This window comes from Lutra lutra, chromosome 10 (genome assembly GCF_902655055.1).
Source record: "Lutra lutra chromosome 10, mLutLut1.2, whole genome shotgun sequence".
In the NCBI taxonomy this organism is placed as follows: domain Eukaryota; kingdom Metazoa; phylum Chordata; class Mammalia; order Carnivora; family Mustelidae; genus Lutra; species Lutra lutra.
The window spans coordinates 87,878,061-87,905,283 of record NC_062287.1 but is presented as its reverse complement, the minus strand read 5'-3'; the positions used below and the strand labels follow the sequence as shown (position 1 = coordinate 87,905,283).

At 46.2% G+C, this 27,223-nt stretch overlaps 1 protein-coding gene across 4 annotated transcripts in view; it reads left to right on the top strand.

The window, feature by feature from the left end:
• PAMR1 (peptidase domain containing associated with muscle regeneration 1) overlaps positions 1–27,223 on the top strand; it is a 149,823-nt gene that overhangs the window by 99,296 nt on the left and 23,304 nt on the right. For all 4 annotated transcript variants that reach the window (XM_047692368.1, XM_047692369.1, XM_047692367.1 and 1 more), the window contains 4 exons: positions 3,149–3,277; positions 15,736–15,850; positions 20,172–20,389; positions 22,174–22,281. In XM_047692368.1, the coding sequence (XP_047548324.1) occupies positions 3,149–3,277; positions 15,736–15,850; positions 20,172–20,389; positions 22,174–22,281 (570 nt within the window). The remainder of the gene's footprint in view (positions 1–3,148; positions 3,278–15,735; positions 15,851–20,171; positions 20,390–22,173; positions 22,282–27,223) is intronic.

Below are 27,223 nucleotides of genomic sequence, written 5' to 3'. Positions count from 1 at the left end.
CCTGATTTCCTACGTGACAAGATGTTTCAGAATCTTCTCGTGTCTTTTCTGCCCCAGATCTGGAATTGGCCATTTCTCCAAGGAATTCTGGTCTGAGGCTACACTCTGGGCTCCTAATATGTTCCTTGTTACTGGACTGTCACTGTTTCACTAGGACTATTATTTATTTATTTCAAGTGGGTGGGGCTAAGAAATGGCATTTTTAAAAAAAGAAAAAAATGAGTCAATGCTGATACTCGAGTTCAAATGTAATATTCCAAGGTTGTTTAATTAACTTTGTTGACTTTGTATATCTTTTCTGTCATGTGGACAGCCTGTTTCCTAATAATATTAACCTGATCACTTGTTGCTTGGTTTTATAGCATAATATAACTGCACAAAATAGCAATAGCACTGATTTTGTTTGCAGTAGCACCATTAATACTAATAAGACCACTGATGGTGTTGGCTTTTATTGACCTTAGACTATATCCCACTCAATATGCATAGTCAAAATTCTATGTTTTGAAGCCAACTGATGTCATTCTTTTGTCTGTGGTCTTACACCACCTACTTGATACATAGAAAGGTTTATTATTTCCATCTGTTTTCTATATTTGACAACATAAGCAAATATAAGTTTGTGTATTCCCCTTCTTGCACAAAAGATCGCCTACGAGAAACGCTGCTAACTACCTTGCTTTTTTCTCTTGACAGTATCTGCTGGCTATCACTCACTGACAGTATAAAGCCATTTTTTTTTCTTTTATTTTTACAGTTGCCTATAACTGCATTGTGTAGGTTGGTGTAGTTTATGAGTATTTGGGTTGTTTCCAAGCTTTTGCTATTATAAATAACACTACAGTGAGTAGTCTCATGCATACATCATTTAGTATTTTTGCAGTGTTCTTTGGGGTAGGTCCCTGGGAGAGAGACCGCTGAGTCAGAGAGAGGGGCGTATGTCGTGTTGCCAACCTTTGCCTTGTCCGCCTTGCACTTGGCATTCACAGCAGCTGCCTGTGAGGGTGCTGTGTTCCCAAAGCCTCGCAACACAAATTGTGAATTTTTGCCAACCTCAAGGGTGAGAAATGGGATTGCGGTATGGTTTTAGAATTTCTGTTGTTTCTCTCATCATTGTAGACAACTGTCTCTTTTCCGGTGGCGGTGGTTGCAGGCAGGTCAGCATCCATACTCACAGTCACAGAGGTGTCAGTAGTGATGTCCAATGGTCTCTAGCAGACCTGGGCCCTCTCTGGAACAAGTCTGCTGTATATGTTTATATGGTTCCAGGCTATGTAGCTCTGAACTCGAGCCTCTGGCTTTTGTGGCAAAGCTGTGAGCTCCTGAGTGTCTTTTTGTGATAGCCTTGCTCACCTTCATCACCTGGCTGGTTTTTCTGGCTTGGGACCTAAAAGCCTTGAAGTTACCGTGCTGAGAGTGAAGGTTGGCAGGGCCACTGGGGGCAGACTCTGAGTCTGTTTGCCTCCTCAGTGGCGCAGTGGATAGGGAACCAAAGAGGGGCAAGGGGCATGTGGGGTAAGATGGCCTTGGGAAGAGCAGTGATGCCACTGGGACCCTGCTGTGGGTCACATGAGCTACTGGAACTGGGTGAATCATATTAGCAGCTCTTTGGTGGGAGGAAGCACTGGGACGGGGAAGCCACGTCGGGTGGTGTGCAAGGCAAGGACCACGAGCCTCTGTCCTCCAGAAACTGCACAGACATACGCTGCATGTCTGCACTACGGGTCGAGGAAAACCTCATTTCAGCCAAAATCAAAGACATGTGCTCTCTGCTCAGGGAAACGCCGGTTATCTCAAACAGCTGAGAAGCCCGGATTCGCAGCTCATCCATCCAGCCACATGTCTGTCTTATTCATTCACCCAAACTGTATTTACTGAATGCTGGCTGTGTTGCAGATATTATATTAAGTGCTGGGGATATGCTGTTGAACGAGATGCAGTTCCTGACTTCGGACTGTCATAGGAAAACAGATAACAGGCAGTTAAGATTGCGCATGACGTATGCAATGGTGGGGATAAGAGGAGTGGAGGTATGGGAGTGCAGAACGAAGATCACAGTTCACTTCTGGGGTGTACGTAGTATGTGCCAGACCCTTTATATGTGTTAATTTAATTTTTAAAACAACCTTAAGAGGCAGGTAAAATTTTTTAACCCTTGTTTTACAGATGATGACCTTGGGGCACAGAGACCTCAAGCAGTTTGCTCAAGGAAACACAGCTGAACCATGGCAGAGCCTGAACGTAGCTCTCCATTTTGATAAGTGGGATTGGATTATCTCTTTCATCACAGTCACCCCTCCCCTCCTCCAAGAGACTGTGTTATAAAAATGACCCTTACCGGGGAACCTCTCAACCCTGTCTGGCGTGACCTGCTGGTGGGGGCAGCTCGGCACCTTCCAGGGTGAGCCCATTATTAGGCATCAGGGTTGTTTCCAGTGGCATACTTTGGTTATAGAAGTATAGGACATAGAAGAATATTTAATGGAACAGGGAGATACTCTCTATTATGACCTGAAAAAATGAGCAATGAAAGCAGAATATACGATATATAGTGTAAGCCTAGTTTTTTTTTTTTTTTAAGATTTTATTTATTTATTTGACAGAGAGAGATCACAAGTAGACGGAGAGGAAGGCAGAGAGAGAGAGAGAGAGAGAGGGAAGCAGGCTTCCTGCTGAGCAGAGAGCCCGATGTGGGACTCGATCCCAGGACCCTGAGATCATGACCTGAGCCGAAGGCAGCGGCTTAACCCACTGAGCCACCCAGGCGCCCAAAGCCTAGTTTTGTTGTTGTTGTTGTTGTTTTTCTACATACACAGAGAGAGTGTGTTACTAGAAGTTGTTCCCAGGCGATGGCCCTTTAGGTGTTCTTAATTTCACTCTCTTTGCTTGCCTGAATTTTCTCAATATTCCACGAGAAACATGTGGAGTGTCCGCCACTGACCTGGACCACGGTTCGGACCACCCTCCTAGACTTCTCGCTGCGAATTCTGGTGACTCTGGCATTTTCCTAGGAATGAGCATTTTCCCCCCACAAGGGCTCTGGCGCCTTTCCAGGCGAGGCCCCGAGAAGGTGCAGCTGCTCTCGCACGCGGCCCATCAGAACCTGCCAGCGAGTAATCCGAGCCCCTCGTGCTCGCACACGTTCCAGGTTGCACCGTCTTTGAAAACTGCAAGACCTGCCGGAACGGCTCGTGGGGCGGCGCGCTGGACGACTTCTACGTGAAGGGGATCTACTGTGCCGAGTGCCGTGCGGGCTGGTACGGAGGAGACTGCATGCGTGAGTAGACCCCGAGGCAGCCCCCTCACACCCCCACCGCCACCCCGCCCTGGTGCAGGCTGCTTTCAGGGCTCAGCTTGCAACAGACTGAGGTTTAGCTGGTTGCAATCTGAGTTCTGGACAGCTGTGGCCAGAGGGCTTTCTAGGTAAGACTATAAAAAACAAAGACGTGTTCCCATCTGCTGGGTGTGGATTGTGGACATCTGTTCGGAACGGGCGGCAGGAGGTTTACGTCTGCTCTTAAATCTTCTCCTTTCTCCTAAATGCAGCCAAGACATTCGGCACACAGCAGGCCTCGTGTCCAGAAGCAGCTCTGTGTTAGCAGTGGTCAGCAAGCAGTGAATGAGGCTTCAAATATGCTAAGTCCTGTGGTGTGTTTTCAATATGCATTTCTCTTGGTGAATTTCTGGACTCCTGAGTTCAATTCCCGGAACCCACATCAAATTGTCAGCATGCCACTTATCCCAGGAAAGGGATTCTTTCTGGGTTCTACTTCGTCTCTAAGAATTACTTAATCTTTATTAGGGTTCCCTGCTGAATTTCAATAATCCTTTGAAAATGGAGTGGAAATCTAACCTCTCAGTTTCAAACTCCCCTCCGCAGTGCCGGGCGGGTGACTATCCCTTTGAGAGTCTGGGGCTGGAACAAAAATGTACAAACTGTTGTTTTGTTAAAGCCTATGTTACACACTCACTATTTGAATCAAAGCTGCCGGGGTGAGCTGACAGCCTGAGCAGTTTTCCTCTTATGAATGATATTCCCAGTTGGTGGAGATGGAGGATGGAATGCTATTGCTATTCTTTGCCTGATCCAACCTGCAGCAAAATGCTATGAGCATCGAGTGTCTCAGGCGAAGGTTGAGCTGTGTGGTCTGCAACCAAGGACCTGAGCTCTACCTGGAGGAGAAGGGGTATAGTCGTTATTTTCAAATGAACTGGGGAGCCAAATTATCCAGAGTACAGATAATTTTCAGAAGTGCTGGTCTGGGTTGCAGGCCTAAAACTTCAATATCATTTTCAGTGGGTTCTGGGAAACTTAATTTAATAGTTGGTAGGTGATCTTATACATAGGTTAGCTTCCGGATTTAACCCTGGTCTTCCTTTGGCAGCTGTTCTCAGAAGGTGTTCTAACATAACGATCTAGAGTCCGGAATGATGCAGACATGGTTTAATGATTTTGCCAGTCACTAGCGTTGTGGCCTTGGCCAAGTCATTTAACCTTGTTCAGCTTCATTTCCTTTTCTTTACAGTGGGTGTAACGCTACCTCCTAGGGTTGTTTCAAGAATTTGGTGAGATAATTCATGGGAAGTGCTTAATGCTTTGTCTGGCACATAGTAAAGCCTTAACAAATGCAGTAAATATGTCATTATTGTTCTGTATACTCCTTAATTGCCAAGCTGGTGGGTGGTCCAGAAATAAAACTACTTTCAATGAAAGTTTAAGAAAGACATAATTAGAGATACAATACATGGTTTTAGATTTCACACTGACCTTTGTATCGGAGAACTTTGGGGTTTTCTCCCCTTTGGATGTGAGAAGTTGCTCTTTTCTTGTGTGAGTAAATAGTGGGGGGGGGGGGGTGGTATGTGATGGGAGGAGCCATCTGCCGACTTCAGCTCACCCATGACCTTAGAGGAAGGGCGAGTCGGTAAAGAGCTGAGATGTTATTCTAAGTACACTGGGAAGCCAAGGAAAACTGTGGACTAGGGTATGGCCGAGGGCTCTGAGAACACAGGTAAGAAAACAGCTAATCCCAGGGAGTCAGGGACAGGAGAGGATTCAGAAGGGGGTGATGGTGGAGCTATGCCTTTGCTCATCAGTGGGTAAGACAGGAAGGTGCTGAAGTCTGTGTGATTCGAGACCCCTTGTTCTTAACCACAGTAGCATCCTGCCTCCACTGGTGGGGGCCCTCCCACAGCTCTGTTTTCATCGAAAAGTGGGAAGCAAAATCTTTGCTGAGGGTGAAGCGGATATATGGCTGCAGCTTGAGAGTATCACAGGTTTGGGACAGCCACAGGAGGACCCAGGAGAGGCACTGGCTCATGATAAATTAAAGCTTGTCCAAGTAAGACTGAGGACTCCCGTGGAGGCTGGATTTCCACAGAGGTGATGCCGTCCCGACAGGCTGTCTAGCAGCACGGGAGCAGAGGTGAACAAAGCCAGTCATGCAGTGGCTCCGGGAGTTGGCTGAGACGTGGTTGTCCCGATTGGGACGGACATGAAACCACAAAGAGCCTGGAGAAGGGATAGGATGAGCAGGGTCAGTGGGTTGGAAAAGCAGGCACAGTGGTAATAAAGGAGTCGAACACGGAGGCAGGAGGGGTGTTATGGTCATAGAACAGAATTTCCAAGTGGATGCTTTTGGGAGTAGTGGTGATAATGTGTTCATTTATATTCGTGGCTTTTCTTCCGTGTAACAAACCCATCTCAAAAGACAAATGTTTATTTTCCTTTTTCATGGGTCCGTGGCTTGGCTGGGGTCCAGCTGATTTCAGCTGGGTGAGCCTGGGTTACACACCAGCTTCCGGGCTCAGCCCAAAGGAGCAGCAGCTACTTGGGACATGTTCTTCTCAGGGTGGGTTGCAAAAACATTAGGGGCCGAGCCAAACACACAGGTACATTCAGGGCCTCTACTTGCATCATACCCATGAACTTTCCAGAAAGAAGTCACATGGCCAAGCCCCAGATCAGTCAGGTAGGGAAGTAGACACCATCCCAAGGAAGAGGGATACAAATATTTCCTAAACAGTACTCCAGTTGCTCTGTATAAATAAATGAGTCTGTTTAGGGGACAGGGCAGGGAAGGGGAAGGATATTTGCCTATAGAAGACTGCTAAAGCAAGCAGTAATAAGACGGAGGATAGCAGGAGCCTTTCCCAATAACACCCATTGGTTGAGTCTTGGGTTTGGCCTCCGTGTAAAAGTTGGCTGCATATGGAGTCTGACTGGTTGGATAGTGATGGTGTCCATATGTAAATTCAGGGCTTTCTTGAGGCTAGCAAAACTGGCTCAGGCAACTAGGAAAGAGGAGAAAGAGCATGATTCCTTTTTCTATCCATCCATTCAAAACACATTGTCTGAACGGATGCTCCTAGGTGCTGGGCGTACAGTGAAGGGCAAGGCGGACATGGTTCCTGCCATTCTGGAGCTTGCGATTTAGAGAGGAGAGACCAATAAATAAATAAATAAATAAAAATAAAAAAGAACTGGAATGTGGTCACTGCTATGAGACAAACAGGATAATGGTCAGATTCCTGTCTCATTCCGCGACGGTTCCGATACGCTTGTTAAATTTCATTATGTTTGTTCTGAAAGCCTCTTTGCACACACTGGGTGTTATTTGATCCCTGCTATAAGCATTTATGATGCATTTCTTACGGGCTGGCCACCAGAGAGATCCGTGAGCCCTCACCGAGTTCACAGTCCATTATGGAAACAGGGCTTGACCGTTCGAAGACATCAATATGATGGTATTAGGTTCGTATCACCAGCACCTCATATTGGCATTAAATAAATGTGATGGGAATTCAAAGGAGGAAGTAATTCACTTCAACCATTTGCTGAATGCCTGCCTGGGGCTGGGCATGCACTGCCTGCTTCTACTAGGAGGGAGCTGAACCAGGGGAGGCCTGTTCCTGGGCTGGCGCAGTGCAAGCATTTACCCAGTAGATGGCACCCAAGTGATCCTTTCAGGCTCTTTAATCCTGAAGGACAGCTTCCTGCTGAGCAGCCTCTGTAGAGTCCTGGCATTTTTTCTGGAGTGCCATATAGACCCTGGGAAGGAGAAGTGACAGGCAAACACCAGAAAGGATCAGACTATTTTATATTTAATTATAGAACATGTGGAAGAGAGCCAGTGTTAGAGCACCTTTATCTGCTTGCTGTCTTTGACAATCTTTGTGATAATTAGCATTAGCCTAACTTATGACAGTCTTAGAACCCATTATGTGACGGGGTCACTTATAACTGTTGACAGGTCATATTAACAAAGAGAAGAGGAGAAGGGCCCGAGGTCCCTGAGCCCAGGAGAGGACTTTACTCACGTCCTCTTGCCCAGGAAAGATTGGTTTAGTAAACTCAGAATATTCTGGCTACGGAAAGGAGCTAATTCTTTCTTCCTTCCCCCAACTTTTTATTTTGACAAATTTTATATTTACAAAGAGCTGAAAAAGTAGCACATTCATACCCTTCACCTGGATCCACCAATAATCACTTTCTCACATCTGACTTTCTCTCTCTCTCTTTTTTTTTTTTTTATATTTTATTTATTTATTTGACAGACAGAGATCTCAAGTAGGCAGAGAGGCAAGCAGAGAGAGAGAGGGGAGGAAGCAGGTTCCCTGCTGAGCAGAGAGCCTGATGGGATCATGACCTGAGCCGAAGGCAGAGGCTTTAACCCACTGAGCCACCCAGGTGCCCCTGACTTTCTCTCTCTTTTATGGCGTTATGAACTCATGAATTTACATTTTTTCCTGCATTTTGTAATGTGATCATCATTTTTCTTTTTGATGCTCGAATGGTCCCAGAATTGGCCGGTGAAGATCCTTCAAGCCAGCTCCACAGCGTCGTTCTTTAGGCAATTGCTTGCTTTCCCTCTGCTCTCCTCTCCCCCCAGATGTTTCAAGTTCACGTTGATGGTTTACGTCTGGGTCATAGAACCCACCATTTCTCTACGAATCCTGGTTCCTTTTGTGCGGAATGGTATATAGGAAGTGGGATCTGGACGCTGGTTATGAGAGGCACTGATATTTAAAGTCAAAATCAAGGCTTCCTCCCAAAGCTTCATAAATGGAAAATTAACGTCTTAAGAGGAACCAGTCCATTGAGCTTTAGAGTGGAGCTTATTCAACCTGGGCCTCGGGCTGAGTGTTTCAGCCGCCGAATGAGACAAGCAACGAGAGGGCCAAAGCGCTACCCAGGATAACACACTTCTAGCTCACACTGCAGTGACCCAGACTTTCAGGATATGGAGAATTTAAGGGATGGAAGGTTAGCCAGTCAACCCAGACGACAGAGTATTTATGGGGAGAGATTATAGACCCTTAATACATTTTATGTTCTTAGCCATATTTTGGATAGAGCAGAGGGGCTGGCCATGAGCCATGCCTAAAGATGTGGGGCTAGAATATCAGAGAGGGAGATGATTTGTGTAGGCTGGTCCTTGAGCCATAATGGGGAATGATCAAGAGCAAATTTTAAAGAGAGCGAGTGAGTGAAAAGCCCACAAAGCTGTGTATTACTGATATATGGAGCTGTCTTCCTAGGGAACCATAGAATCATCTGGGAGGAGTCACTGAAAACTGGCTTATCTTGTCTTGGACTTATGTATCCTGACACTTCCAGGAAGGGAACAAGGCCCATTTGGATCCAAATAGGGAACTGTATTATGTGACAGTTAACCATGGGGTTTGGAACCAGTAGGATCTGGATTTGACTCCCTTACTCCCTCTGTGACGTTGAGCAAAGTTACTCAATCTTTGTAAATCTCGGTTTCCTCATTTACAAAATGGGAAAATAATGGTGGTCCTCTGTGGACATTTGTGAGGTTTCAATGAAGTACTGTCTGTAAATCCTTGGTTCATAGTAAATGCTCACTAAATGGTGGCTGCTGTTCTTATTACTACTTATTACTACTAACCCAGAGCCAAGAAGTGAGCTCTTCTTTTTCCTTTTCTTGTCGGAGAAGAAAACCAGTGCAGGGCCAGAGAGGAAAAATAACAAAGTAGAATTCCCTAGGGACAAGACATGTATGTTGGACATGGGGAGGTAATCTTCCCAGAACAAGGATTGTATGGTAAATAACACTTTACATTTAATATAAAATTAAATGAAAATTATATATATTATGTATATCTACACACTATATATGTAATATGTGTTATATATATATAGAAAATATATAGCTGACGTTCTGACTGCAGGGAATTTATGTCTTAGCCTTTGTAGAGGATTTTATGTTGTCAAAGATCTCAATCATTGCTCAGTTTCTGGCTAAGGCATAGGAGAACAGGAAAAAGACATTTTTTGCTGCTCAAATAGCAAGAAATCACTTGGTAAACCAAAGAAAATTCAGTCTTCTTTAAACCATCAAGTATCTGTGAACACGAGGTCTAGAAAAATCTAAACTCCAAAGGAGTACACAGGGTCTCCTTGTGTAAGCAGGTGACCCTGGATGCTTCACACGGCTTGCGGGGCGGCGGTGGGGGGGGCGGCAGCTGTGAAGCTGAGGGCAGGGCAGGGGAAGGGGGGGATCAGCTAGGAAGGAGGCGGGGCCAGCCAGAGAAAGAGGAGGGGTCAGTCAGACTTGCAATGAACCTGTGGGTGGTTGGCTGAACTTCCATCTAAAGGAGACCCCAGAGTAAAGACAGTCCTCTCTGCCAAGTATTCTCTTCAGTGAAGTCGTGCTGAGCAAGCAGAGATGAGGGCAAAGCAGATCTTGGGATGATGTCATTTTGCAGCTTCAAAAACTTGGTGATTTCAAAGCCTCCAACACTCACAGTTTCCCAGTCTTACCATTATGGAGGTATAGGAAGTGGGGTGCAGATTGCGGAGAATGTTGAAAATCAAAGATGGATTTTGTTGGGTTTCTGGTGCTTGAATTTCGAGACCCCCCCTAGAAGAATCAGCTTTGGTCTTACTTCATACTAGCTTAATTTCTGATTGAATCTAAAATGATCAGTCTTCATCATCCCTGCCAAATACGGGAAAGGATATTACCAATCAAAAGAAAAAAATATGTTTTCTGTTGTGAAGAAGTATAGAATATAACCTTCAGTCAAGAGAAATAGAATCAGTCAAAAGAGATAGACCATGCATGATCAAATACTGGAATTTTTCCACAAGGAATTAAAAAAAAAGATAGGGGCACCTGGCTGGCTCAGTTGGTAGAGCATATGTCCCTTGATCTTAGGATCATGAGTTTGAGCCCCACATTGGGCACAGAGCTTACCTCAAAAAATAAAATAAAAAATAAAATGACTTTGAAATAAATATACTAAACGTTCTATAGGAAAAGGTAGAGAAGAAGATAGATGAGACATTTCAGGGTAGATTTGGGAAGTGTTAAAAAGAACCAAATGGAAATTCCAGAACTGAAAACTATACAATCTGAAATCATAAAATATTCATTGGAGGAGATTCACAGCCTACTGGTTACAACGGAAGAAAGAATCAGGGGCCTTAAACACAGATTTAATAGAAATCAACCAAACTGAAGCTCAGAAAAAAAGGACTGAAATCCTTTTTTGTGCAGAAATCAGAATTTTCTGTGCTACCCCAACCCAGATCCTCTCTTTTGAGTTGGATTAGCTCCATTATCTCTCTATTTTTTTGTGAAGATTCTGATGACAGCTGAGTGGACAGACCACTTGAGGCAAAGAGGATGGGGCTTTAAGAATGGTTTGATTGGGCAGGGAGATATGTGATTTTATCTGGCATAGTCATTACATTAACAATTATCTAAACACCTGCTCTGTCCCATAAAGGTGTGAACAAGACACATAGGGTCCCTGCTATCACATCATGGGGGAGGCAAACAATGAAATAAACCATCACTGTGAAGTACCCAGTTAATTGGGATTATAAGCCATATCATAGGGTGAGCCATGGACGTGGACATCGGACTGTTACGGGTTAAGACTCAAGACCCTGATAAAAACCATCTCTTAGCACTTACTATGAAACAGGCATTCTAAGTGCCCTCGTGTATTACGTCATTGATCTTCATCAGAATCGTTTTATAGGTGAGGACACTGAGGCACAGAAGGGTTAAGTAACTTCCCTGTTGTCATACAGCTTGTACGTAGCAGAGTAAGTCAGATGGCACTTCAGAAGCCGGGCCCCAGAGCCCCGTCTCTCATCCTCTGTCTTAAATTGTCTCTCCATGTGGGAGGCACTTGAGGTCCTCACTCGGAGTCCCTGCATGGTGGGATGAACCAAGTCACGTGGAGGGTGTGAGCTCCCTTCCAGCTCCCGGCCTGGGACGTGGGTCATCCCCATGTACTCATCCAGGCCTTTGTTTTGCCATCCATGTGCAGGCTTCTGTTTAGGGATATAGCCAGGGCTGTAAAGAGACTCCTAGGAACCCTGGAGCCCTGGTCAGGACCTGGGATGTCCCCCGTGAGTCTTGTGCCAAAATAGTGCCTCAGATCCAGACAAGACTCAAGAGAAATAACACCATTAGTTTACATATAGTGCCATTTATTGAGCATTTTATGTATCTGGTACTGTGCTAATGGCATTATATAAATATCTATCTCTTTTAATTCTTATAACAAATAAGAAAACAACAACATGGTAGAAGTTACTAGCATTATTCTCTATTCTCATTTCCAACCAGGAAGCCTGGGTCTAGAGAATCTGGAGAACTTGCCTGGGGTCACACAGCTAGTAAAAGACTGACCGGCAGTGCCGACCCAGCCTGGCTTCAGAAAATGCCCCTTAATCATTGTGAGTCCTGCCTCCGAGTCATCTCTGAAGGAGGAAGGGAAATGCAAATATCTCTCTGTGTCTGAATGCTTGCTTTCTTTCTCCTTCTTCCCCCAACACCCCCAAGAGGAGAGATTAAAACCAAACCAAACCCCAACCATGTCTCCAAAGTGCGTTGTGTCTCTTGCTTCTCCCTCCCCAACCCCACGCTGGAGAGAGCGAGACTTTTGTCTGAATGCCTGGGTGTTCATTTTTGTTGGGAACCTTCCAGCTCTCTAGCCAGTTTAGAAATTAATAGAGATTTCCCTTCAGCTCTGCAGACACAGGGTCTGTCTAGCTGTCTCTCCTGTGTTGGCTTATAACACCAGAGAAGGGTCGGGGGGTGGTGGGGCTGGAGAGGAGTCCAGGATCTGCGAGCCCAGGGGAGAGTCCGGCCTTGCTGGCAACCCCTCCCCCCCCCCACATACATACACACCCCACTTCCCCCGCAGCAAGACACTGTCAGGGAATCTGAGCACGTTTCTGGGCCCATTGCCTGCTCTGGTCTTTCAGACTCGGGACCACCTGCTTGGTTGGCCACTAGTACTTCCTTGGCGGGGACACTCAGCTGTGTTCACTGTTCTGCCCTAGACAGAGAGGTGCACTTAGTCTGCCCTGCACCCAGACCCGCCAACTCCCCGAGAAGAGGCGAGAGTGGAGCCCCTTGATGTGGGAAGGGAGTAGGGCTCCTTCCTCTTCTTCCCGGTGCCTCATACCCTTCCCCCAAGCACATTTCTGAGAAGTGGCCTCTTTGTGTCCGGTTGGTTGGAACTTATCCACCGTCTTGGGGCCAGTTCCTCCCTTCCCCCCAGAGTGAGAAGGAAAACATCATGAAGAACGGAGCTGTGCCATGTGCTTTGGAACCCTGACTACTTCTGAAAGACAGTCCCGGGCCTGCAGGAACAGTGGTCTAGCATCTCACATGGCCAGGGGCCAGCGCCTGGATAGGAATGGTGGCCATCACCTCTCCAGAGGCTGCATGAGATCCTGGTTCTGGCTAAAGCCCGATGCTCCTGCCAGGAAGACCTGACAGGGGTGGGCAGAAGCTCCCCCGGACACGAGGAGAGGCCCAGTTTCCCTGTTGTCTGAAACCAGTTTCCATTTGCTGGGAAGCGGACTGACAGCATTTCCTGCTGGTTCTAACTTGGGGGTCTCTGCAGGAGGTTGGCAGTGGGAGCTGGGATTTAACACCTTGCAGGCTGGGAAGCTGCCAGTCCCCAAAGGGTGGAGGCTGAGCAGGAAGATTTCTTTTTTTGTCTCTCACACCCAAAGATCACTTCCGTAGCCAGCAGATGGGCGGATGGGGGCGATGGTGTGTGAGGTATGCAGGAAGAAGGAACGTGCACTTCAGAAACTGGGACCGGGAGTGGGGCACAGGGGGGGGAGACAATGTATTTTTCCGGTGGGGTGGAAGAATCCTGCTGCTTCAAAGTGCTATGGGATGGGGCTGGGTCAGGAAGCCCCCAAGACAGCTGAGTGTACCAGCCATGACCCAGCATTGGTACTAGAAAGATCCAAGTTCAAATCCCTGCTCTGCCACCAACCACCAAGAGTTAACATTTACTAATGTCTCTTCTGAGAGCTTTCCACCCGTGATCTGATTCAAGCCTCACAAAATCATATGAAGTAGGTGCCAGCTTTATTCCCATTTGACTCGGGTTTCCTGTGGTTCCCAGAGAGGAAGTAACTTGCCTAAAGTGGCGCAGCCAGTGAAGATAAAGCTGAGTCTCAAACCAAGGGCTGTGGGGCTCTGCAGTCTCTGTTCTTACCCAGCGCTTTACAGTTGAAACAGTCACTTACAGTCTCTTGACCTTCCAGCCATCTGGCCTTGAGGAAGTCACTAACTTCTTACATCCTTAGTGTTGCACGTCTGGGAAATGGGGTAGATGAACATTGTTCTCCTAGGTTTCTCATGAGCATTAAATGAGAGGATGTTGGTAAATCTTTGGGCCAGTACCTGGCCTGTGATAATACTGTCATTCATTTAATAGCTATTTATTGAGCACATCCTACAAGCCAGGGTCCATTCTAGGTGCACAATCTAGAAGAGGTCCCAGCTCCACTAATGAGAGTAAGCAAATGAGCTAGATAATTTCAGTTAGTCATATGTGTTACGGAGAAAAAGAAAAATAGAGTAAGGACATTTACTGTGGAGACATGAAGGTCCACTGTAGCTGGGTGGTCAAGGGAGGCCTCTTTGAAGAAGGTGTAGTTGAACTTAATTCCCAAAGAAAGGAAATGTGGAAGAAGACAAACCTTCCAGGCCAAGGGAACAGCAAGGACAAGGCCCAGAGTTGGGAACAGAAAGGAGGCCAGTTTAGCTGGGCAGAGGCCAGACCATGAGCGTCATAGGAAGGTGTTTGCATAGTGGGAAGCCTTTGGAGGGTTGAATCGAGAGAGTAATGCTTTCTCATTTGTTTATTTAAGAGGTGTCTTTGGCTTCTGTGTGGAGAATCAAATACTGGGGAAATGGATTGCAGAGAGAGATGGCGGAGGCCAGGCGGGACAAGCAGTCCCAGTGGATAGTGGTAGATGGTGCTTCCCATTGGTGGACCAAGACCGCCCCCAATAAAAATCCGAATGAAGACAGGACTTGTACAACCAACCCAGCAGTAATTTCCACAAAAGTAACAAGCATCAGACCTCACAGATTGCCAAAAGAGGAGTTTGAGCTCTTTTCCTAACATTGTATGAAGATCACCACTGTCATCTTGCTATAGAGCAGCGACCCCTGATGTTAGTATTTTTCTTTTAAACAATGAGAACTTATACTTTGGAGGGGTTATTGACTCTCACTGCATAGCTTAACTTTATGAGGTCAAACTGGATTTTGGTACAGAGCAGGGTTAGGCAAACTTTTTCCGTGCATGGCCAGAACCATTCAACTGTGCCCCTCTCCATAGCTGTAGACCAACCATAGACAAGGCATTAAAAATGGGTGTGGTTCTGTGCCAATAAAACTTTATGTACAAAAACAGGCAGTGAGCCACATTCAGCCCATGGATTATAGTTTGATGTTTCTGGTAGGAGATATCATCTATTTATATGGCCCAGATAATTTTTTTTTCTATAAAACCAATTTGAGACATTTCCCCCAAATCCTTCTGTAAAACTAGGGTGCATATCACGCACCTGTGCTTAACACTAGAGAATATGATGTAAGTTAATGATGACTCAGCCCAGTGGTTTCTTGATGATTCTTTGGAGGTAACTCAGGGAAACCAAGGTGATAGTGAAGGTAGAGGGCTTTGGACCTCCACAGCTCAAGCAGGAGAACTTCTTGGATGCATGTTTTTTTTTTTTTTTTAATTGGCAGCTTTCAAAAGAATTTGAGCTAGAAAGCAAACAAACAAACAAACAAAGCAGTAATCCAATTCAAATGGTTGAAGATCATGTTTCTCTTCTGGTCTCATGGGTTAGGGACACATTAATTACATAATTGCCTATAGAACAGACTGACACATACCTTTTCTAACTGGATGGAAAGGGGTCAGGAAAGAGTTGCTTTGGGGTCATATCTGTGGGATAGAGGATGTTGAGGGGACACAGGCCAAGTCTCTTACATAGTTTGAGGCTTCAGACAAATACCACAGTATCTACTTTCAAAGCATCTTAGGGTGGAGCCGCAGGTTGGCCTCCAGTACTCTTGGAGAGGCAGGATGGTAGAGTGGCTTGGACTTTACAGTCAGACACAGGTTTGAATCTCTGCTGTACTGTCTTTATTGGTGAGACAAGCTATTTCTTTAACTCTCTTGTTATGCATTTTCCCAGCTGGAAAACTGGAATAATATTACTTCCTTTTTCAAGCTCTTGGGTGGATTAAATGAATTAACCTATGCAAATTGCCTAATGCATTGCCAGGTGCTTGAGAAAGTAATTTCCTTCTCCACTCTGTTCTCAGGGGTGTGGGGGGATCTCAAATGATCTTTGAGATCTTCTACCCTCTCTTTCCTGTTGAATCCAATTTCCATGCCCCAATCTTCTCTTCCCAGGATGTGGCCAGGTTCTGCGAGCCTCAAAGGGTCAGATTTTGTTGGAGAGCTACCCCCTAAATGCTCATTGTGAATGGACCATTCATGCCAAGCCTGGGTTCATCATCCAGCTAAGGTAAGGGGCTACAGTCAGAATTAGGGAGTTTGGGGTGATAAGGAAACACGGTAAGAGGACTGAGCACTGTAGATCCCAGTGACCACAGGCTAACCATCTGTATTTTATTCTTAAAAGCAGGTAATGTTGGGCACCTGGGTGGCACAGTTGGTTAAAGTGTCTGACTCTTGGTTTTGGCTCAGGTCTGAAATCGGGGTCATGAGATTGAGCCCCAAGTTGGGCTCCCCACTTGGCACAGAGTCTGGTGAGTTTCTCTCTCTCCCTTTCTCTGTGTACCTCCCCTACTTGCACTCACTTGCTCTGTTTCTCTCAAATAAATGGATATATCTTTAAAAAATAAAAAAGAAGCTGGAAATGTACACTAGAGCCTTTTTTTTTTTTTTTTTTAACCTCTTGGCAATTCCATGGGATGAGGCCTGGTCAAAACCATAGCCAGTTATACGTTTGTCATTCACTGCCCTACAATTGTGGGGGGGGGGGTGTTGTGGGTTTAGGGAATTTTGACCCAAGCATAATATCAACAAAGCAAAATACTAATAGCCTTCTACCCAACCCACAAATCTCGACCAAGTCTTTCTATTCACCCAGTACTAGACTGGGTTCTGCAGGAGGAAAGGGAAGAAATAAAAGGCACAGATCTAATCTTCAAGGAATTTATACTCCAGATTGAGGTTTATGCTCATCAGCTCTTTCACTGGTAGTCTCAGGAAACAACCACCACCCCATAACGAATAAACCCCATTTTCACGCTTGTGTAAGAGATAAGCCATTTCTTCTTATGGAGCTTTGGCGTCCTCACAAATATTTAATTTATGCCATAGTACAAAGTACAGACCCAGTTTTATGGTAACACAAGATAAACAACACAAGAGAGGCTTGTTCTATGAGAACTGTTCACTGTCGCCTCCTAGGGCCAGGAACAGCCGGAATGTCATCAGGCTGATGTGTTTAATGGGGCCGTACATGCCCCAGGAGCCTGAGAGATACTTGTTGTGTGAATAAATGTCGAAAGAACTTCTCCCTGCCGCCAGTGTATCTCCTCTCTCCTGACAAATACCTCTCCTTTTCCTTTCCAGGGAAATGGAGTGGCCCATTCCCCTCTGGGATTTCTAGGGACATTGTCCACTTACTTCTTTCCTTTCTACCCAGTAATGAAGTTGGCAGTGATGGAAATCCCTAAAATCCAAGGGCACATGTTTTCAATAAGTATTTTCTGGATGGATCGATGGGAGTTTTCCACATTCCAGCTGGCTCCTCAGATGGCTCTCTGTCTTCCAGGAGGGGCAGCATATGGCACTCTGCCTTGGAACAGGTCCCCTTCTCAATTCTCCTCACCAGAGCTGGCCCTCAGTGGCTTATCTCCCCATTTCTTGAGGATCTGGAGTTGGGAGTGAGGCTCATTAATTGAACTTTTCTAGAACGAGGTTGGCATAAGGAACACCTGAGGGGTCACACCGTTCTGTTAAGGGGCTTCAGGTGGGGTCTGCCAAGGATGATAAGGGCAGGTGTTAAATGCCACATATTAGTTCAGCACCTTAAGGACCAGGCCAGTGGTCCCCTTAGGGGCCTCTGAGGAGCCTCTCCAAGATCCAAGATGCAAAGGAAATCTCTCCCAAACAAAAATTGAAACTGGTGGTGGTACTCCTAGGCATGTCACATGCCTAGGAGAGGCCGCTAGGGAGGCTTATAAATATACAGATTTCTTCTCCTTCATCAAACCTGGACCTGTTGGCCAATGGTAATAATAACAGAAATACATGCACATTTACAATGGTCAGAGCAAAAGCTGAGTGGTCATTCCTGGTGCCCCCCACTTCTATCTTTCTATCTATCACAAAATCTATCTTCTTACATGTAAAATCATCTCACGTCCATCTACTTCGGACTCTGATGCCATGATTCTCCTTTTACCACCATCCTCTCTCACCTTGATTCTCTCATAGCTTCCTGACTGGCTTCCATGTTTCCATACTTGCCAGCTCTGCTGTCTTCTCCTTGACAAGAATGATCCTATAAAATCCTAAATCCAATCATGATTCTGTTGTTGAAAACCCCCTGCTCATTCCTATCAGGCTTGGAATAAAATCTAGACCCCTCACCATGCAGGATCTGGCTCCTGCTTGCCTTGCCAACCTCAGTTCATACCACTCTCCCCTTTACACTCTATTTTGCAGCATCCCTGACCTTCTTTCAGGTCCTCAAATATGCCAAACTCATTACTGCCTCAGGGCCTTTGCACTTACAGAGCCCCCTGCCTGGACCTCTCTTCCTCATGACTTTCATATGGCTGGGTCTATTTCATCATGTAAGCATCTGCCCAGATATCAAGTTCACAGAGAGGTCTTCCCTTGACTACATTGTATGAAAAGCTTACCCTCCCTAGTCACATTTTATGCTCTTACCTGGCTTATTTTCTTCACAGCACTTACTACTCTATGAAATTACCTTGTTTTCTGGTTTCCTTGCTTATTGTTCGTCCCGCAGATCAGAACTACTCTCTGTTGGGGCTGGCACTAGTTGGGTGGGTCTAGTTGGGTCCCTGCTGTGCTTTCAGCACCTAGAACAGCGCCCACCACAGATGGATATTAAGTATATTAAGTACTTGGACAAATGAATGTACAGCTACAACTTGCAATATCCCATGTTTTGGTTTCAAACGTAAGCTGTGATCTCTGTTGTGTGGTGGCCTTCTCCCTGCGCCTTCCCTTTTCAGACAGACACCAACGTCCAGAGAAAGAATGGATCTGCCAAGGCCCACCGCAAGCTAGCCGTGGTATCTGGGTGAGAAGTCAGGTCCGTAGATGTTAGACTACTTTGCACGAGACATGATTAATGGGCCATATCGTCCCTTACAAAAGGTTTTGTGATAAAAGTTTTGTAAAATAAATACTAGTTAAAAGGTGTCTTTTTAGGAAGACCTTTAAATGTATTCAAAATATATCAATTGTCACTGTGGTCCAGTGTTCTTTAATCCTGGCACTTGAACTTTTTACCCCAAGTTGTAGAAATAGGTCCTTGTCCCAGCATCTCAGGTGCCAGTTCTGAGCTCTTCTGTCTATTCTTAATTCTTCTTCAAAACATGAGGGAGTATATACAGATGTACATTCTGTGACCTTGACACCAAAACATTCCCTTTGGAATAATCTGAAAAGTGGCTTTTCCTCTCATTGTTTGGGATGTGGCTGCCTCCTATCCTGTCTCTTGGGATTGTATGCTTGGGGTCATCCTCTGTTCTTTGGATCTGATATATTTAAGTATTTCCAAACCAAGACCATTTAAGGCAATTATAGATTTACCAGATCTCCCCCAGTTCTGAAATTCTGATATAGTGCCACCATTTTTTGCTCTTTGGGCAAGAATTATTGTTACCCAGAAGATCACTGCCTTCTCATTCTTCCATCAAACAGAGGAATGTGTACAGATTTTGTTTTTCTTCTTTTTTTTTTTTTTTAGAGATTTTATTTATTTATTTGACAGAGAGAGATCACAAGTAGGCAGAGAGCCAGGCAGAGAGAGGGGGAAGCGGGCTCCCTGCTGAGCAGAGAGCCCAATGTGGGGCTCAATCCCAGGACCCCGGGATCATGACCTGAGCCAAAGGCAGAGGCCCAACCCACTGAGCCACCCAGGCACCCCTGTTCTTCTTTTGAGTTTTTCAAGACAATATGTCCTTTTTCCATCCTCCAGTTGTAAAATTAGACCATCGTATCCATTCAACCAACTATTCACCAATATTTGCTTGGCCTCTCTATATGCCAGACACTGTGTTGGGCAGTGTGCAAACAATGGTGGAAGAAGCCAGCTGTTTTCCCCTACACTCAAGAAATTTACAGCCTAATGGAAGAGATAGGCATGTCTGCGTGTGCCTGCAGACAGACAGACACACACACACACAGACAAAATCAAGCACAGAAAATAAATTAAAATTTATATACCCATTATGAAGAAAACAGGGGATCTCCTTTAGAAAGCGTTGTCAAGGAAACCTCTTTGAGGAGAGACTATTTCCGGGGAGGCGTGAGGATAGGAAGGAACCAGCCTTGAACCTTGGGAGGAAAGTGACCCTGGAAGAGAGGCCGGCATGTGCAGAGATGTTCTGGATGGAATAGGGACTCCCTTGGCCCAGGCAAGCACACACACACTGGTGTCCCTCTGCTAAAAGGAATTCACCTGACCTCACATTCTCCAGGCCCCTTCTTCTGTCCAATGAGGCCAGTGGCACCGCTCCTCTAAGATCTGTTCATCATCTGACCTTGAACTTGCTCAGGGATCGCAGGAGGGGCTGGAGCACACCTGTTTCCTGTTGTTCCCTCTCTGCCCACAGGTTTGTCATGCTGAGCCTGGAGTTTGACTACATGTGCCAGTATGACTACGTGGAGGTCCGCGACGGCGACAGCAGCAGCAGCCAGATCATCAAGCGCTTCTGTGGCAATGAGCGGCCAGCGCCCATCCGCAGCACGGACTCCTCACTCCACATCCTCTTTCATTCAGATGGCTCCAAGAATTTCGATGGCTTCCATGCCATCTTTGAGGAGATCACAGGTAAGGGCCATGGAGACAGATGTAGCATTTTAAGGCTGTGCTCCTGGCAGACGTTTCCTTTCTGTGCTCCACTCCTCCTCCCTGCTCAGCCTGATTAAAGCCCTCTGTGCTGGGTTCTTGGAAGCAACCGACATGTTGAAAAGGAAGAAGGAGAGGCAGGTGTATTTCAGAAATGTTCAGCCAGAGGCTTAGCTAGTTACTATGGATGCCTTTGTACACACGCTGGAGCAGAGGGAGGCCAGGCCGTGTGTTCAAGGTCACAGTTGGCTCAGCCTAGGGGGCCTCTCATGGTTAAGGGCATTAGCTTTGGAGCTCTGGCAGATGAAGCTGTGTGACCTGGAGTAAATTCTTCAACTTCCCCAGGCCTTGGTTTCCCAATTGGTGAGTAAGGAAGAAAGCATAGATCCTAATCCAGTAAGGAGGTTCTGGGAGACGAAGGAGATGAAGAGCTTGGCACAGTGTCTGGTACATAGGACATGCTCTGTAACTGCCAAACCACTGGGGTGCTCTGGGCCTCCCCCATTATTTGCAAAACAGACATTAAAAGTGTTTCTCTTGGTGGTAAAGTAGCTCTAGGCCTGACTTGAACGCCTGCCCTGTTCATATCAGGAAGTAGGATCGGGCCAAAATTAGCAAAACGCGCAATCCTAGGGAAGGACACTCAGCTCTCGCTGTTCTGAGATTGGACTGGATCTGGCTTTCCAGACCGAGCTCAGGCTTCAAGTTCTGTTTTTTTTTTTTTTTTTTTTTTTTTTAAATACCCAGTTAGGCATTGTAGTGGCATTTTGATTGCTGTGGCTTCCTACGGAAGGTAGGGTACCAAAGCCTCAGGAAAGGCAGTGGCAGCATTGGGATGGGGAGGTGTGGTTGGGGTCAACCTTCTGCAGCCTTGTCCTTTCAGCAGATGCCCCTCCCCACCCACCCCACCTGCCTTTCCCTTAGACTGTCTCCCGTGAGCACTCAGCTATTGCTGCTCATCTGTGGGCCCACTGTCTTCAGAGGATGTTCCCTGTGGAGCTGTGCAGGCCTGAGGGTTCTGGTGGCTGTGATGCTGTGGTATGGGGAGCTGGGTCAGCCTGTGGCTGGTCCTTGCCCTTGGGAATACAGGGCCAGCCACAGATGGGTAAGGGCACACTTGAGACATGCATGGGGATCCTGGTGGCAGTCAGCAAGGCTGGATGTCAGGGAAGCCAGGAGAAGTAGCAGTGGCTCACCAGCCTCTGACCCTGGGACTGGGAGGGTCAGGAGGGTCTCTTCCTCCTTGGAAGGGGGCTTCTGAGCCCCCGCCAGAGAACTTTGGGAAATGCTGGTCTGTGTTGTCAAGTAGAAGGTAGCACTTCCGGTTCCTGAGACACTCGGTTCGTGTGCTTATACTTGGGTTTTTACCTCAGGCTAAGGTGAACTCCTCCACACCTGCCTACCCAATCCCAGCCCTCAGGGTGTGTATCCCATGCATTTTCCTCTGCTAACCCTTTTCTCTTGGAGTCCTTATGGGAGGGGTAAAGGCGTGCCTCTGCCCTAATCACGTGGTATACCTATTTGTGTTGGCGTTAGACTTTTCGGACTATAGGACCATACTTCTGGGGCCCTCAAAAATATCAAATAACGAGATACCTACCTGTTTTAGGAATTCTCAAACAATGCTAACAGGAATCCAGTAAAAGAAAGTATTGTAAGATGAAGACTTGAATTGGCAAGCGAAAGACTCTGTTCAAGGCTCCGGGCTTGAAGAAGTTTACCTCACCGCTCAATGACCCTGAGGGAAATTGCCTTTTCTCTTACAGCATGTTCCTCTTCTCCCTGTTTCCATGATGGCACTTGCCTCCTTGACAAAACCGGATCTTACAAGTGTGCCTGCCTGGCAGGCTACACTGGGCAGCGCTGTGAAAATCGTGAGTATGCCTCTGGAGTGAGAGTTAGGGTGACCATGGGGCTGGCATGGAGAGGGCTCTGGGAACTTGCGAAGCCTATTGTTGATGATTAGGTTGGTCTGTCCAGGGTGGCACGTAATGTGGACAATCCCATCGAGGGTTTCTCGGGGCTGGGCAGCCTTTCTGACTCAGGGTGTCTGGAACCACCCAGGTCTTCCCATTGACATTTCCAGACCTCCCCTGCTGCTTATACCCCTCAAAAAGATATGACTTTGATGGCCTCAGATCATATTCAGAGCTCAAAAACATGGACGAAGGGCCAACAGGAGAAAGCCACCATCATAGAGGCTCCTGGGGCTCTCATCTGAACTCCCTGTCCATGGTAAGATCTGAAATTTGGAGGTCTGCCCCAGGGAAGCATTCATAGACTCTGGGATGTTGTTGTGTGGTCTGAAGCCATTGGCATAGAGGAACTCAGCACTAACCGGAAGTCATTTCTCAGGGGTCTCTGGTAACCAAGCCTTGGATGTGACACGTGTTCTAACAGAGATTTGAGACCTCACACAGATGTCATGAACTATAGCTCTCAGTGCAGAGGGAGATGGGCAGAAGAATGAGAAGGTTGAAAATCTGGGGGCAAGGCAAAGGAGGACAGATAAGAACCTAGGTAGGGTTTTCCTCCAGCAGATCCCGAGTGATGAGTGTGGGTGCAGGTGGTATATTAGGACACGGTCCCAGAGAAGCTGGCAAGGGAGTGGGGAAGCTGGGCTAGGAAGGGAGGGAAGCCAAGCAAAGGTGTGATTTCAGGCAAAATCCAGCCTCAGTGGAATCTGGCATGTAAATTACATCTCTGAGTGGGTCCTGGCTTTGTAGCAAGGCAGCTGGGCTTTCATAGACCCCCTGAGACCAGCCATTGGCCAAGAGCTGCCCTGGGTGAGTATGAGAACATGCCTGACTTCCTGTGCATGTGGGCAGAGTGGTTCCAGTAAATCCTTGAATAATCAAAGAGATCTCAGGTGAAGGCAATTGGAAGCAAAACAGTGTAGACTGGAGGATGGGGAAGGCAAGCGGCATCTGAGGGCAGATCACCAGCAAGTCTGCTACTATAACTATCATACATAGGTACTTTGGGGTCATCCTGTAAGACACCCTGGTCTGGTAGCATTCTATACTTCTCGCTTATTTTTCAGTCAATTTCATGACTTTTCCTTGTAAACAAGGCAGACGGAAGCCATGGTGTCACCAGTGTGTCCCCGGGTGTGTCACTGCATTCTTCCGAAAGCATCCCTTGCTTCGGCTTGGTGCAGCCGACCTGGTGTGGTTATGCCCGGTGCTTAGAAAAAGATGTCCTGCTTCATGGTTCCTGCCTTGTTTGAATCTGCTATGTTGTGTGCAAGGCAGAGAAGAGAAATGCTGCTTTCTCTTTGTTTTAAAAATGTGTGTATAGAGCGAATCTGGAATCTTGACAATGGCAAATCCTGGGCTTTACCCTTTAAATTCAGAGGGAGAATAAAAGGAGGGGAGGGAGAGGCTTAATTTCTTGATGAACTAACTGATTGCACAATAACTAGAGCTTTGAAAAACAAGGTGAAATTGGAGACAAGTGAAATATCACCAAATAAGCCAAAATGCTTTAAGAAGCTGGGTCAAATCAGGGCAAGGGTAAAGAATGGGGGGGGGGTGGTGGCAGGGAGAGAAATTGATCAAAAGTTGTGACTAAAATATTAAGGAGTTGCTTACAAGTCAAACATTGACTTCTTAGCATTGTCATTCCATCCAGAGAACAAAGGAAAACAAAGCAAACATGTGTAATGAAAAAGAATGTAAAATGTGTTATTATGAGCTGATTCATAACCTGAGTCATGAACTGTCTCAAATCACTTCTGGTCTCAGAACACCAGCCTAGATGGACAAGAGAACTCCCTCTAGCCACTTTTTAAACCGTCACTCAAAAACCAAAATTCCCTTAGTGTCTTGAGGTTGTAACTAGGTAAGGGTATTGGTGGTGGATATCTGATCATTTGCTGACATTCATGTGGGGGACCAAATGTTTTATTATTTTTTATAAGATTTAGATTTGTTTTTCCGTCTAGGAAATTCAGAAGGAGTTCCAGCTAACTCAATGAGGGAAGCATCACGAAAATTGGCTGTGGCAGTTTACCTTGTAAACTGTAAACCAAAACCTTAGTGGTTTTCTAGAGTAACCTATTAGCTAGAAAAACAAAAGTGGGGGGGGGGGTGATATTTACTTTGTTGTTTTCTTCATGAGGATACCACTGAACTGGAAAAAGATCCCTGGAGGAAATTGCTTCAAAATGAACAAGAAACTCGAGTATTCTGGGATTCTCTAAACTTTGAAAAGCCCAAATTGAACCAAGCATTTGTTTTACAAAATCACTTTAAAAGCACCAAATCAAATATGAATGAGAATTCCATCTTTTATTGAAGCGGTACCAGATCTGATAGGGGGAACTGCTTCATAGATGCTGCCTTAACGGTCTGCCCTCCCGAAGTCTTGTAGGAAGGTGGATGGATGTTCCTTTTAGCAGATAAAGGATTTAGCAGATAAAACAGAGAACACAAGTCACCAGTCCCCATCAGCTTCAAAACTCAAGGCTAGAATTTTACAGTTCCCATACTGTTCACTGCTTCCCAGACACGGTTCTCTCAAGCTGAACAATTGACAAGCTCTGGGCATGTCAGTGTGTCCCATTATCTAGTCCTCTCAAAGGACTTTTCGTCCCCAGGTAAGCTCTGCCTGTCGCTCTTTTCCAAAGAGAATCGCGATTCTCTGTCTCTTGATTTAAGCTATTCTCACTCTTTTCTTGGTATATATTTAAGAATGTGAGTGGGACTGGAATAGAAATAGATTTTCTGCTTACTTACAGAAGAAAGATATATGTTTAAAAATAATCAAAGAGTCCAGCAATATATCAAGTAAAAAAACACATTATTTCCCCTGACCCATCCTTGTTCCCAGTGGAATCACTGTTATTGTGGTCCTGCTGGACTTTTTTCTATGATGTGCAAACCCAAGTTGTTGATAAATGAGTATCTTAAATCACTGATTCTTTGTTGGGATTTTAGCTCCTATTCTGGCCCTCAGGGGCCTTTGGCAACATCGAGAAACATTGTTGATTGTCCTCATTGCAAGGTGGGGAGGCTACCTATGGCATCTAGAGGGTGGAGGCCAGCCATGCAGACCCAGACCAGAGAGTTATCTGGCCCAAGTGTCAGCCATGCCCAATTTGAGAAACCAGGTTTCAGACAAAAGTGGATTAAAGTAGGGGCGCCTGGGTGGCTCAGTGGGTTAAGCCGCTGCCTTCGGCTCAGGTCATGATCTCAGAGTCCTGGGATCGAGCCCCACATCGGGCTCTCTGCTCAGCAGGGAGCCTGCTTCCTCCTCTCTCTCTGCCTGCCTCTCTGCCTGCCTGTGATCTCTCTGTCAAATAATTAAATAAAATCTTTAAAAAAAAAAAAGTGGATTAAAGTATACAGGCAATTTTTCAACTTCTTGTTTTTGGTCCCCGCCTCATGGACATTTTCCCCAGGCCAGTCCATGTTGGCTTACTTCATTAAAAACAAGTGATTTTCTGAGTATTCCCCTGTAGGGATGTGTATACCATCACATACACTCATCTAATCCCTTAAGATGGACTTGATCCCATACTTAATTTATTACTCTAAAGAAAGGAGCGATGAGTATCCTAACACCGATTTCTTGATTCATGTGTTAGAGGTATTTTTGTAAGAGAAATTTCTGGATGTTGAACTGTTAGTTCAAAGCGTCCATAGATTTAAACTCTGAAGAGGAACAGCCGAAATGGTCCCCAAAAGGCTTCACCAGTTTACAAGATGAGCTGTTACAATCACCGGTCCTCAAAATAAGAATCAGAACTCAGATTTGAGAGATGAGGGTCTCTTCTTGTCAAGTTGAGAATGGACTTATTTTCAAAGGAAGGTGAATGGGTGTGAGGGAAGGTCTGGTGCCCGGACTCCCTGGAGTAGTAAAGGAGGAGGAAGAAGCGACCTGCACAGGTCTGGCTCATTTGGTCATCAAGAGGCTGACGGTCCCCAGTGCGGTCCGTATTGCTGCTACCCCAGATCTCTCCTCCTGGTGTTTCCCAAGGGGGAGCAAACTTCCTCTGGTCCCAGGTGACCTCCTCTGAGAGCAAAAAACAGGGAGTTGGCCCCTCCTCAGCTCTGGGGCCAAGCTAGCCTCCTGCCAGCACCCTCGGTGACCCCAACCTCCCTGGGCCACCGTGTAAGGAACCACGGGTTCCCCCACAAGTTTTTTTTTTTTTCCTCCTCTCTGAAGTTTCCTGTTTCTTTGTATGGACACAAGGACAAAATAAGTTCTTGAGTAAATGGTGGGAATCTTGTTTTCTACCAGTGGAAAGCGAGGGATTCATTGCCCCGCTCCAGTTTCCATGTTGCCTTTGTTCCCCTGGCCCAGTTATCAATGCCTGGGCTTTCCCTTGCATCCTAATGAAGGACGATGAAACGGGCTAAATCTTGGGGCACAAAGCTCACACTGCAGGCTCTGACGCGCCTTGAACAAAACAAATCGGCTTCCACCAATTAAAGAACACTGGGGAATCCGGCTTCGTTTGGGGTTTGGAGCGTCAGGTTTCCCACTAGCCTGTCCCAAGGACTGGGAAGAAAGAGCCCCAGAGGAGGGGTTCACTTTATACTTTAGCTTCAAAGGGGCAACCGCATTTCTCATCAGAATAAGTGATTAGGAACTTCGGGGTTTTCATGGGAACTGTAACCCTGGCACAGTGGGAATGTGCCGAGGCCGCCAGTGGGTCAAGATCACCTCCTGTTGCAGACGGGAGATGACGGGCTGCGGCGGGATGCGCGCGGATTGTCCTAAGAGCTCTCAGGAGCGGCGTTGTAAACATGAACTGTGTCCTGGCTTTCACACCGTTCCAAGGGCCAGTCTCAGCCTTAATTTACGGAG